We start from the raw sequence: 16124 nt of genomic DNA on the forward strand, positions 1-16124 counted from the left end.
GGTATTTCGGACTTTTCATGACCTACGTTGCTCCGATTGGGCTGAAAACTTACAGGCACCTACAAAATACCATTATCTACAACTTTCCTTCTTTGACCCAAAGCCAATTCGGCCTCTAACACACAGATACAAATTCGGACAGAATGTAAGCTAGAATTTCCAGAAATCTGAAATTTGTAGTTTCTAGTGCAACTTTCCCCAATTTCTCACCTCTCACACTACCAAAACATCTTATACAACATTAATTGTAACATACAAGCATCATACATCAAGTTGGGCAGAAATTCCACAGCCCTAGTTCATCAAATAAATTGGGGAAAAACTTCTACACATGCTAGCATCCATGAATCCACCACCAATCAAGCTACTAAGCTTACTTTAACCATGATTGAAAGAGAAAGTTAGAGAGATATCATCCTCTTACCTTGATTAGAGTTCACCAAGTGTAGCCCAAGCTTTCTCTTTCCAAAATTTCACCAACAATCACTAACTAATCACTCAAAGGTAAGTTTAATCGGTTTAGAAATTTAATTTGTCACTTGGTTGGTTAGAATCAAGAAGAAGGAATTGTTTCTTGCTCTCACTTTCTCTCTCCCTCTTGGTCGACCAGCTGCTGGAAAAATGAAGAGGAAAGTGCAGAAAATTGGTTTAAGAAGGCTAGTTAATCACTTGGCCAAGAAACTCTAGGGTGGCGACACTTGTCGCCACCACCACCTTTCATTTTTCTCTTTCTTCCTTGCTATTTTCTAGCCTCAAATTTTCGGTCAAAGCAGCTGCCAAACAAGAAGATATTTTGCTCAAAAGTCAATAAGCTTGTATGGTAAGCAAGTGGTGGTCAAGTGGTACGTTCAACCGGTAGTGCGCGGGACCCGCCGGTTCGCGCCGTTTTTCTTAAAAACTCACGTACTACTGTTTTTTTTTCTTCCCATACTCTAACCTTATATCATTGCTACTACTCACATATGATTTTTTTACTTAAAAGTCACTTTTAATCACCAAATTGATCCTTGGTCAGTACCGAAAATTCATCCGGCGAAAAATCACGAAAACCCTAATTTTGCTCAAATCTTGAAACCGAAGTGTAAAACCCTATTTCCAGGTTCATTTGCACTTATTGTTGAACAATTGGGTAGTAGGGCCTTAATAAATAATAATTTTCAAATAAAAGGAAATTTTTTAAGAAAACGTGAGGAATTTACAATTTCAATAATTAACATTAGAATCTCTAGTAAAATATGAAAGATTTAAGAAACCGTTTAGTCACAAGTAAACTAGGGTTTTTGATTAAAACATTAGGGTTTCTAGTCGTTTAAAACGAAATAAGATTTTAAATCAAACTCGAAGAAATATACTTTAATATTTTCTTCACAAACAACCTCCTAATATTCGGGATGTTACAATCTCCCCTCCTTAAAAGAATTTCGCCCTCGAAATTCCAACGGGTACTAAGAGTCCTTTAAAGTCAATCAGGTACTAGAAATCACTCCAATCCCTTATATATGACCTTATCATTTAGTAAAGAGCTAAGAGATAACCAAATAGATCACGTAAAAAGGGCTCAATTCACATAACTAGCCCTGAGTTGAAAGTAAAGTCTAAGATATTCGAAAAATTTAGAACATGGCTTAGCCTCAAGTCGAAAATTTCTCAAGTCGAAAATTTTACCCCTGGCGGTGCTTGGAAAGACAACAGGCAAAGGCTCACCAGAGAGTTTTAGTTCAACAGCTACAGAGGAGAAGTAGCTGGTCTACAGCCCCACAAATACGAATAAGTTCAAAAGCAAGGTCAAAGCAGGGTTCAAACATATAAGTTCAAAAGTAGATTCAATTACTTCAAGTTCAAGAAGCACGGGTACAAATAAGAACTCACTCGACTAGCCTATACCCAGCAATTCACATTCTCAAACAGTCGCCGAATTCAAATCCACATATAGGTCATATTACTCATGTGTAAAAATCAAATCAGGTCCATTACATGTACGTAAGAGCACACTCGCCAAAACAAGTTCAAGTCCCAAATGAGCTCATTTTAGTCTGTCTCAGACAGTTCAAGTATTGCAAACCCCTTTGATCGGTCCAATAACAAGGTTAAATGTTAGAATCATCCACGCTTTAACCTTTCCATCAAAACTCACCTCAAGTGCAATCAAGATACAGACCCTTATTCTAACGCTCTTCACTATATGATACCCAAGTACAAGAATCCACAATAAGACAATTCACAACTCGAGCCGGCCGGTCCCAAGAGTAAATTACCCATATTAGAGATTCCTACCCAGCATACATATCTAAGGTCCCCAACAATAGACAATTGTTCCACACTTAACAAGTCAATCCCCACAGTCCAAGAACCTTCTCCCGGCACGAGCTCGATAGGAGCTCTGATACCATCTGTGACGACCCCACCTCCCCCTAAGGCGTACCAAAGGGTTCGGCGGACCGCCTGCCCAGCTCTCGCCAGGACTCACTCACTATCTCTATCGAATAATGTACACACAACCATGAACCATAAATAACAATCCCAATTCAAGCTTATAATTTACATTGATAGAAATCGAGGTACAAAGTCTCAATATACTCAAACTGGTTCAAGGCGTATACAATCCAAATACAAAACATTCTATTCGAGGAATAGCACGAGTACAAGTCAAAAATCAAACAACTAGTCTATGCTAGACTTTACATATCTCGCACCTCGCTCGTACCCCTGAAAGGAAAACAAATGGAGTGGAATGAGCTAAAAGCCCAGTGAGGTTCCAAATAGCAAATTGACCATTATTTATAAGTACGAGTTTTAGATATAGCAAAGTAACGAGCATAAAGTGTTCATGAAGTGTTCATAAATGTGAACAGTAACACGTCAAGTGGCAATCTTAAAATGAGCAAATATAGAAGTTTTTTCAAAAGAAACAATAATCCAACAAACAATAAGTATTCCAAAGCATAAGGATACGGATGGCTCTCAGGAGCCAAATTCCCCTTTGCATTACCAGAAGCTTGATCACGTAGTAGTTGACACTCCGTCAACTTTCAAGTAAGTAACCAATCCAGTAGAACACCACTTAAACGACTCTCCGTCCACCGTTCAACCCCCAGCTGGGCCCAAAATCCTCAATAAGCACGGGTGGTAATACTCGAGTATACCGATTAGTCGAGGAGATATCACTCCACTCGACAATACAAGAGACCCAGGGTTCGTTACCCAATCGACCAAACCCTTGCCGGCTCGACTAGAGTAACTCGCCACAGGGTTTCTGGAATTCCAGGAAGTGCGCGCATCATAATCAAGTATATCAAGTCAATTGCAACAATAAACAAGTATATCACGTAAGGGCAAGTGCGATAAAGTACACTCTTGCCCTTACAATTCATGTATATAACATGTAATCAGATTGGTCACGTATCAAGTTCAAGTATCAAGTTCAATTCGGTATTTGAAAGCACTCACCAAAAGATATAGTGCCTTTACTGGTCACTTTCAGGTTATACTCCGGGTTCGGAGTCCAAATCTGCGATAAAACTCAGTTTGAGAACTTTGAAACATGACTAAGATTCAAAACTTAGACGTTTCGTTCAATAAAAATCAAGAGATTGAAATTCACTCGGATGGTAGTCGTGAAACACTTGCTCGCTTTTTAAATGGTAAAACTTTGTAACATTTATACTTGAAAATGCCATGCAAGTCGAAAGTATAAGGAAAACATACTCCGAGCAATCATTATTTCCTTTCTCAAGGGTACAAGTTCGGCCAAGTCCTTCCTTATATACCCCGGAACAAAAATACTCAAGTACCCTAGATGGTTCAAGCACTATTCATATCAATTCGACCCAAGTTGCAAGTGTATTTATATAGTTCTCGAGCGTAAATTCGGGCAGCATGCCCTTTGTGTTTACCTAATTTTCCAGCCATTTAGGCTTCATTATTTTTCTCAACCACAACCCAACATCACATATGTCAACAATTCATGTCCAGAGCCGTTCCATAGGCTCACAATATCATAATAACAAGAATCACAACAATGACAAGTGCAGAAATTCAACTTAGCACAAGACAGATTTGACGTACGAATGCGGAAATAACATATCCGAGGCTACGCTTATTGGATTGAGGCGTAACCTATGCCGTTTCGAAGCTAAGATATAGGGCTGCAATGTTCATGAAGGTCACTTAGTCCAGTTCCTAATGTATCTTAGTCAAATCCTCAAATTACTAAACCAGAAACCAATTCGTCGGCTATATAACCGCATTACCCTGTAATGGTCATATCTCAGAGTACAAAAGTCCGAATCCGGTGTTCTTAGAGGCATTTGAAAGCTAAGTCAGAATACTACAACTTTCATGTTTTGGCCCAGAGCTAAATCAGTACGGCTCCTAGTCAAAAAACGTGATAAACTGGACTTAACTGATGAAACGGACTGCTGGGAAATATTTGAAACAGTAAGGGTATTTCGGACTTTTCATGACCTACGTTGCTCCGATTGGGCTGAAAATTTACAGGCACCTACAAAATACCATTATCTACAACTTTCCTTCTTTGACCCAAAGCCAATTCGGCCTCTAACACACAGATACAAATTCGGACAGAATGTAAGCTAGAATTTCCAGAAATCTGAAATTTGTAGTTTCTAGTGCAACTTTCCCCAATTTCTCACCTCTCACACTACCAAAACATCTTATACAATATTAATTGTAACATACAAGCATCATACATCAAGTTGGGCAGAAATTCCACAGCCCTAGTTCATCAAATAAATTGGGGAAAAACTTCTACACATGCTAGCATCCATGAATCCACCACCAATCAAGCTACTAAGCTTACTTTAACCATGATTGAAAGAGAAAGTTAGAGAGATATCATCCTCTTACCTTGATTAGAGTTCACCAAGTGTAGCCCAAGCTTTCTCTTTCCAAAATTTCACCAACAATCACTAACTAATCACTCAAAGGTAAGTTTAATCGGTTTAGAAATTTAATTTGTCACTTGGTTGGTTAGAATCAAGAAGAAGGAATTGTTTCTTGCTTTCACTTTTTCTCTCCCTCTTGGTCGACCAGCTGCTGGAAAAATGAAGAGGAAAATGCAGAAAATTGGTTTAAGAAGGCTAGTTAATCACTTGGCCAAGAAACTCTAGGGTGGCGACAAGTGTCGCCACCACCACCTTTCATTTTTCTCTTTCTTCCTTGCTATTTTCTAGCCTCAAATTTTCGGTCAAAGCAGCTGCCAAACAAGAAGATATTTTGCTCAAAAGTCAATAAGCTTGTATGGTAAGAAAGTGGTGGTCAAGTGGTACGTTCAACCGGTAGTGCGCGGGACCCGCCGGTTCGCGCCGTTTTTCTTAAAAACTCACGTACTACTGTTTTTTTTTTTTCTTCCCATACTCCAACCTTATATCATTGCTACTACTCACATATGATTTTTTTACTTAAAAGTCACTTTTAATCACTAAATTGATCCTTGGTCAGTACCGAAAATTCATCCGGCGAAAAATCGCGAAAACCCTAATTTTGCTCAAATCTTGAAACCGAAGTGTAAAACCCTATTTCCAGGTTCATTTGCACTTATTGTTGAACAATTGGGTAGTAGGGCCTTAATAAATAATAATTTTCAAATAAAAGGAAATTTTTTAAGAAAACGTGAGGAATTTACAATTTCAATAATTAACATTAGAATCTCTAGTAAAATATGAAAGATTTAAGAAACCGTTTAGTCACAAGTAAACTAGGGTTTTTGATTAAAACATTAGGGTTTCTAGTCGTTTAAAACGAAATAAGGTTTTAAATCAAACCCGAAGAAATATACTTTAATATTTTCTTCACAAACAACCTCCTAATATTCGGGATGTTACATTGTTCCTCTTTGAACATTTTACAAAGTCTTGTTTTTCTATCAAGCTCATTTTGTCGATTAATATCACCCTTTTTCAAGTAACCATTTTCAGTTTTCAACTTTTTATTTTCTTGAAAAAGATGTGCATCGTCTTGAAGAACAAAACTAAGTTTGTGTTTTAATTTTTTGTTTCTAGCATAAGATTCTTTCAAACTATCATGCTGTCGACACCAAAATTTCATTTATTTTATTAAATTTTAGCTTTATTCTTGTTTTATTTTATTTTATTTTTATTTTAATTGATTAAATGATAGCTAATGTTCATTTTGTTTAATTTTATAAATTAAGTTTATCATTTTCATTTTTAATGTATTTTTGCATTAAATTTCTAAAAAAGGAAAAATTCTCACAAAAATTCAAAATTTGTCTTTAATCCTTTTAGATTCAATTTTTTTAAGATAAATGAAAATTTTGCAATGCATTTGCAATTAGGAATTAACATTTTGTTTTTTTGTTTATCTAAATTATTTTTGAAAAATATAATAAATAAATAAAATAAGAAGACAAGTGTAATAGGAGATTATAAGACAAAATGTATTAGGGGGATAATAGTCAAGTAGAGGCCATGCAAGAGGGCTAGGTGTGATGGATAGGTTTTAGACAAATGTTCATATTGTTTGATTAGTAGGATGACACTTGTTCATTTGGGAATTTTTGGGGAGGAAAAACAAAAAAAGGAAAAGAAAACTAGCTACGGGGAAACTAAGGCAAGGGGGAAAGATTCTGGTAGAGGCGGAGGAAAACGGAAAAGCTGAGAAAAAAGGAGAGGGAGAGATTGAGGGAGTAAGAGCTGAACAAGGAGGGTTTCTGGGCAGAGAAAGGGAAAGCTGAGGAAGAAACCGAGAGAGAGAAAAGGGGGGAGTTTCGGGGGCTGGCTGGAAAAAAGGGAAAGGGTTTCAGGTTGAGGGAGAAAGAAAAAGCAAGGGAAACCAGAAAAAAGACTGGAAAAATGAGAGGAAGCTAGGTTGAGGAAGAAAGGCAAGAGAAGAAAAAGGCTAGAGGGTTGCGAGGGCAAAGAAGGAGAAAGCTTCGGGCAAGAAGGGCTGAGTGAGAGGGAGAAACCAGCAGGAACAAGCAAGATCAAAGGGAGAAAGAAAACACTAAGAGAATCTGGGCAGCAAGGAGCTTGAGAGGGATCTGGGGAAGGATATGGGCAAGATCAGAAGAGAGTCTGGAAAGGGGAGAAAGAGAAATCGCAGCTGAGCAAGAGAGATAAGAGCAGAAAAATTCTGCAAAATTTCGTGACCAGGCTGGTGAACCAGCCTAGTTTTGTCTCAAATTCCGGCGTATATGTTAGGTTTCTGAGCGAAATGTTGATTTCTGCACATATGTGGATTCCATTGAGAAACTTTTGTGAAGAAATCACCTAGCAAAAACACCTCCAGGACGACTGAATCGATGCTCCAAGTTGAGAGCTCGTCCCTGCTGCACCCAGCTGTGACGAAATTTTCTTGGCTTCGTTTCAGCCAACAACAAGCATTCTTGGGGGAAACTCACGCCCATTTGGCCGTGAAAAACATTCCCAGGTAAACCAAGATTCCTTTCCTTGTTAATTTAACATCTGTTGGACATGAGTTGCCGAACGCGTTGCGGGTTTTCTCCCTTTTTGTTCTCTCACATTGTGAATTTCAGGAAAGGGTGAATCTGTGCCATGGGCTGTGTGTTGTTTTTCTTCTTATTACCTTGTTTATTCTTATGATTTGGGTCTTAGGCTGTTTTCTTGAAGCTTTAGGTTTGAAGTCAGTAGATGGTTCATATGACTTTGCACTGCCAAACCTTGGTTGGGGTTTGATGAATTTGTTCTATTGCCTTGCTACGTTTTATGACTTTCTTGTTGTTTTATCCTTTGTTTTGGTTGATTTTGGGCGTTGGGCTTTGGAAATAAAAGCATAAATTGCGCAATCTGTTGGGGTTGTTGAGGTTTGATTTTGTTGATTGGAATCCGCTTCGAAGCAGACCCAGGAGATCGCAGAAGAATTGTTGCAAACGATTTGCATTTTTGGATGTTGAATTTTTGAGATTTTGTTGTTTAGAATCCAAGTTTTGATGTTTGGTTGAAACCTTAGTTATGTTAGCAAAGAGAGAAGACTGCATCAGGAAGCCCATAAAGTTGCAGAAAATTTCGAGGGAATGTTGCAGAAGAAAGTTTGCTTCGAAGCTTTGCATGCATAATTTCAAAAAATTTCATTTTAACCCCTCAAGTTTATCTTTATTTCATTATGGCCCATAAAATTGGACAATTTAATCAATTTTATCCTTTTAAAAGGTTATTTTTCTTTGATATGTCTTGATGTGATTTTTGGACAAATTATTGGTGAATTTTATGATGATATTTGAAGGTTTAATAATTTTTGATAAGTTAATAGTTTTGATTTGGATTTTTAGCGAAATTTTTGGTAATTTTGTTGTTTAATGATAGCAAAGGGGTTTTCATTTATTTTTTGTGAATTTTAACATTTGGTTTTGGTAGGCTTCATCTTAAGCCATTAATTTCATTTTATTTTAAGTGAGATCCTTAATATTTATAATAATAATGATTTGACCCCTAGAACTTCTTTAATTCTTTCAATTAGGGCATTGTTTGTTTTAATTTCTTGAACATGTGTTGTTTATTTTCATGTAAATACTTTAATTGATTCAATTTAGTGTTTATTTTCATTTAATTGATTATTTATTAATTAAAGTGATGCCTTGACTTTTTCTTTGTTTTGGAGGGTAAATAAGAAAAATTTCATTTCATTAGGTTACCAATTCAAGGGAGGTACACTCTACTCTTTTATTTTAATTTTATTTGATTTTAGGTGCTCCTATGTGATTCTATGTGTATAATTGCATGATTTTTAAATATTTTATTTTTTTCATTTATTTATTTATTTAGTAATTTTATTCGTTTTAATTTTGTGTATTTATTTTAATTTAATTTTTTTGATTAGTTGAAAGGCATTTAAATGCCAAAATTGTAATAGTTAGGTTATTATTTTATTTCCCCTTTAGATTGTAGTTAGAGCTCCCCAATATAATAGTTAGGGTTTTATTTGCTTTATGTGTTTTGTATGCTTCTGTGTTACGTGTTACTCGCTTTCTTAGGGTCTTGCATCTAGATATCATGTTTATGTGCTATGTGTTTTATGTGTTTATTGGCTTTACTATGCTTTATATGATTTATTTGATTATAATAAATGCATGACGTCACCGCACTAGTCCAACGCTAGTTGTGGTACTCCTTTCTAATTTCTCATTAGTCCAATGCTAGTGAGAATTTATAGACATGGGTTAGTCCAATACTAGACCCTTAGGGACCGTCCATAGTTAGATCATGTTTGTGTGACAAATCACTACATTTTCATGCATATTTTTTACTTTTAGGGTTTTTCATTTTGCGTGACATTTCCCTTATATGTATATATCCCTTATCCAATATTTTCCCTATATGTATATTCCTTACCCCTATATGTGAAACATGACATGTAGACTTGCATTCCATTTAAGAAAATTAAAATTAGGTTAGATCATTTGCTTAATTAGATAGGAGAAATACCTCTCGAATATGGGATATGGACGAGTATGGCTCTCTAACCTTAGCATGCTCGTATTCCGTCTATTAAAGGAAAAATTGAAGTCACGAGTAATAGTTTCCCCCGCACCCATTATCATGCATTCCTTTAGGTCACCTATATTAGCATAATTATTATTTTCTTTCCTTTGCTTCGAGTCCCATATTATTGCATGTTCGTGACCTCTTCAAAAAGTCACTTTTAGACATCACAATTAATGTGATTTGCACCAAATAAGTTTTGGAAGAGATATTCCGACCCCCTGATATCCTCATAGGTTTAGAGTTTGCATCCATATAGTGACATCCAAATGTGACAAATTCTTAGTTTAAAATAAGAAAATTTTTGACTAAATCACGCAACTAACCTTGGCTAGGTTGAAAGGGTGCCTTGAATTTTGTCATTGCTTCCCTTTTTTCAACCATGACTCCCGATCCTTTTTTTCTAATTTTTGAAGACTTGGAGTCGTTTAAAAAGGAGGTTTTCTACTTTTTTATTCAAAATTTATTTTAGGTGACTTGGTACACCTTAATTCAATATCAAGTGGCGACTCCAATTTTTTTTATTAAAAGCCCTTTTTAAACTATTATTTTGGGCCAAAATAATCGCACTTTTTAAATCCCATTTAGACCCATTTCTTTATTCATTTTTCTAAAAACAAAACTCATTCTTTCAAATAAAAAAGTAATAAAAAATTCATTTTTAAAAACACCTTTATTTTTCATTTTAAAAATGGGGCGCAACACATGCAATTTTTTAATGAAGGATTTAAAATCATCATCATTTTCAACATCACTTTCAAGTTGAGGGTTACAAGTTGTTACCTCATTATTTTCAATGGCCATAAAAGCCATTTGAATAGATTCTTCTTCCTCTTCTATTTCACCATCGGAGTTGCACTTATTCCATGTGAATTGAAAGTTGTTGAATCTTGGTTTTCGTTCAGCTTTCCCTTTTTTCTTCTTCTTCATTGGACACTCACTCATGTAGTGTCCAGATTGGCCACATTCATAGCATTTGTCACCATGTTTTTTATTGACCTCTTGCTTAGATTAAGAAGCTGATCAAGTTATAGGCACTTTTTTTGCTCAATATAAAATTTACCCTCTTTTCTAAGTGATCACACAATGAATCAATTTATGAATGAATAATATCACTTGAGTGAAGTAGAAGAGATATGCAATTTATAAATCACAAGATAATAATAAGTAAATAAGAAAAGAAGAATTGCAAACCAATTGACTACCAAGCTCCTTTTAAGTTTGAAGATCAATTCATAAAACAAGTTTTTTCAAATTGATGAAATACAACCAATCTTGTGTACAAAAGAAGGCTCATTTCTTCCTTGCCCCAAGGTTCACTCGGTCAAGTTAGAAAGTTTTACTATCCCGCAGGATAACCCTCACAAAGCGACACTATTGAAGTATTCACTCACAAATGAAAAGTTTACAAAGAATCTTACACCACAAAGAGTACAAATATTTTTTGGAGAGTATTTTCTCACTAAAACTATTCTTGATCTTTTGTATTCTCAGTGTACAAAAGTTTTTTGAAATTTCTGATCATGCACTATTTATATGAAATCAAGACAGTTTTTCATTAATACTTCCAACGGATACAAGGTAGATGAAGAGTCAACTAGCCGTTGGAAGTGTCAGAGGTCTGGTACTTCTGATGCTTGCGTTCGAAAGCGAACAGAGAGTTTGAAAAATCTTTTTAATTCTATCAGATGTCCGGTACTTTTGATGTTTGTATCCAATAGCAGACAAAGAATTTGAAAGATCATCTCAATTCTATCGGACATCCGGTGATGGAGTTGTTCGTGTATCCGATAGCAGACAGAGAGTTTGAAAGATTATTTCAATTCTTTCGGATGTCCGATGAAGATGTTCTGCGTCTGATATGATTTGCACTGTTTATCGGACGTCCAGTATTGTCTTTGTGAGCGTTCGACAGCTTTCATCTTTCTTTATCTTCTTTCAATTGCTCTTGTTCTTTGAATCAAATTGCTTTAGAACTGAAAGGATTTCTTATTGAAAAGATATTAGTATTATCCAATTATTTTGTAAACATCAAAAGACAGGGATCAAAATCAACAGTGGTTGTTCTAGTAAATCAGAAATTGCTGTTTTAGTAGGTTTAATATGATTTTCAAGCACTTTTACACCATTTTGCAAAGTTCAATTTAAAACATGCATGCACTTTGATATGAACAGTATTCTTTTCCGTCATAATCTTGGTTGACAAAGAATTTTAAACTCTCTAATGGAGGCAATATTTGCATATGCATTATGTTGATCAATTGAAATATTTTTTTAACATAAACTATATTTTCCCAAAATAATACTAATCATTCTAAAAATATTTAGTTATCATAAAAAATATAAAACACTATCATTCTTTTTTACATAATCCACTCATTATCAATCACATGACAAGTTATGCCCATATATAATAATATGAATGCATTAGCCAATGATTATTGCTAATATCAAAATATATGGACACACAACTATCCAAATTTAAGTATATTTAATCAAAATCTTTTTTCCTTGATTATAAATACTCTACAGCAACGTGCTTATTGGGAGGTTTGCTTACTCTAAACCGTCAATGGAGATCATCAGGAAATTTTTCGCGGTTGTAGGATTGAGAGGCTCTTGCGACGTTGGACTGCTTGACTCCAAGCACGTGCTCATTCGCCCTTCCACGGAGGAAGACTACGCTAGGATCTTCCCCAGGAGAACTTGGTTTGTCCAAGCCTCACCCATGACAATCTCCAAGTGGACAATGGATTTCAAGATTAACCAGGACTCTTCGGTGGCGCCTGTGTGGGTTGCCTTGCTAGGATTACCCCTTCCATTTTTTGAAAAGAAATATCTGTTCAAAATAGGATCCCTTCTTGGGCGGCCACTACCGGTAGATTCAGCAACTCTCGCTCTTAAACGGCCGTCGGTTGCGTGAATACTGGTTGAGATAGATGTAGCTAGCCCTTTGGCTAAGAGAATCTGGATAGGGGATGAGGAGGTTGGGTAATGGCAGCAACTTGAATACGAAAACTGGCCAGCTTATTGCGGGTTCTGTGAGAAGCTTGGACATAGGAAGGCCGACTGCTACACGAAGAATCCAGCGCTCAGGCCAGCACCTTCATTGGACAAGCGGGGCATATATCGCCCCAAGACGCACACCGCTAAGGGAAAGGAAACTATGGAGGAGGGGCAGCAGGGAGTTCTGGAGGCAGGCACATTGCCCCAGCAGTCGGAGACAACATCTCCAGATCCCAACCCTGCTCGGGTGTCTCAAGGGGCTCACTCAGCAAAGGAAGTGGAGGAGGCGCAACAGAAAATGGCGGAGGCAACGTAGGTCGACACGGCAGCTACTCTTTGGATTGACCTCTAGCGGACAGAGACGGTGCCTCCAGAGTCAGCAAAGGCGCGGTGTGATGCTGGGGCTGCTACCAGCGGGGACGACGGCCTGCCCCACGGACCAGTAGGAGCCAGTGGGAGTGACAAAGGTGCCTCAGGAGGCACAGCTTGAAGCTTTAGAGCCACTTCCGATCGTCAACTCCTTTCCTGCCCTGGACATCCACCTGTCTCGGCAGGAGGGTGGCTGTCTTTCTGCTGGGTTGCCCACCTTAACTCCTCCGAATGTCAAACCCCTACGTCGGAGCAAATCATGGGATAAAAGGACGGGGGAAGCTGCTCTCGCTACTGGTTTGCGGCCAATTCAGGCGGGCTTGGACTGCCACATACCACAGGCAGCGCTGCTGGATTTGTCGTGAGGCGCGCTGATTGACACGAAGGACATTGAGCTTCTCAACAATCTCTCTAGAAAATCTGGACGCTCGATTAACTACAACAGGAGATTGCAGCACTACTTATCTCAAGCTAAGTCTTATTTGGTCCCTCATGATAAGTCCCATTAATTTTCTAGTTTGGAACATAAGGGTGCCGTCCGGGCAGACTCCGAACGTTATCTTCGTAGACTATGTAGACAACATCGTTTACGTTTAATAATACCGTTGGAGCCTATGGCATCCAGTGATACATTGACTTTGCTTGGACGGCAGTTAAACTATTCCCACGCTTAGTCATTCCTGGAGAATAAAATTTGGATCTTCTCGAATGCTGACTTATCTGTGGTGTCTCACGAGTTGGGGGACCAGTTGGTACATATGGAGATTTCTTGGGTAGGTTTCTCTCTCCAGGTGTCAGTGGTGTATGCCAAATGTACAAGAGTGGGTCGGCGGGGCTTATGGCAAGCAATGGAGGAAGTCCATGAAAGGTTTCCAAGGCCATGGCTAATGGCGGGAGACTTTAATGTGGTTTCTAATGCCAGCGAACGTTCTGGCGGGGCCCCACCAAACGAGCGTAATATGGATGAACTTAACGAGGCCACTTTCTCTTGCTGGCTTGCGGATGTGGGCTTTGATGGCCCCCTGTTCACCTGGACCAATGGTACGGTTTGGCAGCATTTGGACCGGGCTATTGCGAACACAGCTTGGATGGACACGTTTGATGTGATGAAAGTGTCCCACCTGGTACGGGATAGATCTGACCATGCTCCTCTCTTGGTCAAATGTGGCTTGCACAAGGCGCATAGTTCATTTTTCCGCTTCCTTAATGTCTGGACCAAGCATTCGAGCTTCATGGGAGTGGTACGGGATGCTTGGCAAGCACCTGTTCACGCTGGGGGTATGCTTGGCTTCTACCAATGGCTGTCAAATGTTAAGTGTAAACTCCGCAGCTGGAGCAGGCAGACATTTGGTGATATCTTTCAGGCAGTACAAGTGGCTGAGGAGAACTTGCGGTATCATCAGGAGGTGTTTGATGTGACCCAAGATGACATCTCTCGGATATAGTTGGGGGAGGCTCAGGCGCAATACGCCCGAGCGTTAGGGGTAGAGTGTGAGTACTGGAGGAAAAAATTGGCAATTAAGTGGATTCAGTAGGGCGATGCCAATACCAAGTTCTTTCACTTGATCGTGAAGCAGCGAAGGAATGCCAATTTCATCTCAAGGGTGAGGGACGATGCGGGTCGCAGGCTAGAAGATGAGGAAGCGATCAGAGACTTGGCAGTGCAATACTTTGAGAAGCTGCTCACGTCGGACCGAGAGGGCCGAGTTACCCCAAGCTTGGACTTCCCACTCCCCTCACTGACAGATAAGGACAATAGGATGTTCCAGCAGCAGCCATCCCTACAGGAGGTAAAAGAGGTAGTTTTTTCGATGTCCAAAGATAGTGCGCCTAGGCCGGACGGATTCGGGGCAGGTTTCTACCAAGAATGCTGGCCAATAGTCCAACATGAGCTTCTCGAAGCAGTTCAGGAGTTTTTCAAGGGGGCCCCTCAATCCAGAGGCTTCTCTAGTAGATTGATTGTGTTAATCCCAAAGGTATCGGGGGCGTCCAAATGGCAGGAGTTCAGACCGATCAGTTTGTGTAACCAAAGCTCCAAGATTATCTCCAAGGTGCTGACAAACCGACTCAACCTCCTGCTCCCCAAAATTATCTCTCCATGGCAATCAGGTTTTGTCCCAGGCAGGAGTATTGCTGACAACATCCTCGTGGCACAGGAGCTGGCACTGTATATTGATAGAAAGTTGCGATGCCCGAACCTGATGCTGAAACTAGATATGGAGAAGGTGTACGACAGGGTAGAATGGAGTTTTCTTATATTTATGCTCCGACAGTTTGGGTTTCAGGAGTGGGGGTGGATCTCCTCTTTCGGACGCTGTCAAACAATTGGTTCTCATTGCTAATCAACGGATCCTCGACAGGTTTCTTCAAATCCTCAAGGCGGGTTCGACAAGGCGACCCGCTCTCTTTAGCCTTGTTTCTTTTAGTGGCCGAGTTCTTGGGTCGGGGAATACACCATTTGTTCTGCCAGGATGAGAACCGTTTCTTCGTCTCCCCTGGGTTGTGGGTCCTTTACTTGGCGTTTGCGGATGATACCCTGGTCTTCACCCGGTGTTCTGCGGGGAGGGGGGTTGGGTTCCCTCAAGAGGTTCATTGACTCTTACTAGGCTTTCACGGGTCAGAAGATTAATGCTCACAAGAGCTGCTTTATTTTGTCTGCTCGAGCGTCCCCTACACATGGGGCAGTCGTGGCCTCAACGTTGTACTTCCAGCAACAGTTCCTGCCGTTCATGTATCTGGGGGCCCCAGTCTTCAAGGGAAGAACGACGTGCGTCTTGTTTGACTCCCTTGTGGCTAAGGTGCAGGCCCGCCTATCCCATTGGAGCTCGCAGTTACTCTCATCAGGAGGTAAATTGGTGCTACTGTGGCATGTTCTTACCTCAATGTCTATGTACCTGTTGTAAGTGTTGGATCCCCCTCGCACAGTTTTGCTCAAGTTGGGCAGGTTGTGTAATGATTTTCTCTGGGATAAGCCCGCTGGATCGAGGGGCATCCACTGGACTTCTTGGGGAAAGATCTGCTACCCGGTGTTTGAGGGTGGATTGGGTTTCCGCTCCTTTGATGACATGAGCTCAGCTTTCACCTGTAAGCTATGGTGGCGGTTGAGGAAAAATGAATCGTTATGGCGCACTTCATGCATGCCAAATATGTTCGAGGCAAGCATCCGCTCCAAGTGCAGGTAGCTAGGCCTTCAGCCGCATGGAGACGGCTGGAGGGAATTAGTCGGGTAGCAGAGAGTCACATTAGGTGGTGCGTGGGTAAAGGGTTTGT

At 39.4% G+C, this 16124-nt stretch overlaps 1 protein-coding gene across 1 annotated transcript; it reads left to right on the forward strand.

Moving 5' to 3' along the window:
- Positions 1-13702: 13702 nt before the first annotated feature.
- LOC113713993 (uncharacterized) lies at positions 13703-15923 on the forward strand. Its single transcript, XM_027237790.1, has 4 exons — positions 13703-14260; positions 14390-15091; positions 15566-15701; positions 15799-15923. The coding sequence occupies exons 1-4, from the start codon at positions 13703-13705 to the stop codon at positions 15921-15923; spliced, it is 1521 nt and encodes a 506-aa protein (XP_027093591.1).
- Positions 15924-16124: the final 201 nt, after the last annotated feature.

This window comes from Coffea arabica, chromosome 10c (assembly GCF_036785885.1).
Source record: "Coffea arabica cultivar ET-39 chromosome 10c, Coffea Arabica ET-39 HiFi, whole genome shotgun sequence".
In the NCBI taxonomy this organism is placed as follows: Eukaryota; Viridiplantae; Streptophyta; class Magnoliopsida; order Gentianales; family Rubiaceae; genus Coffea; species Coffea arabica.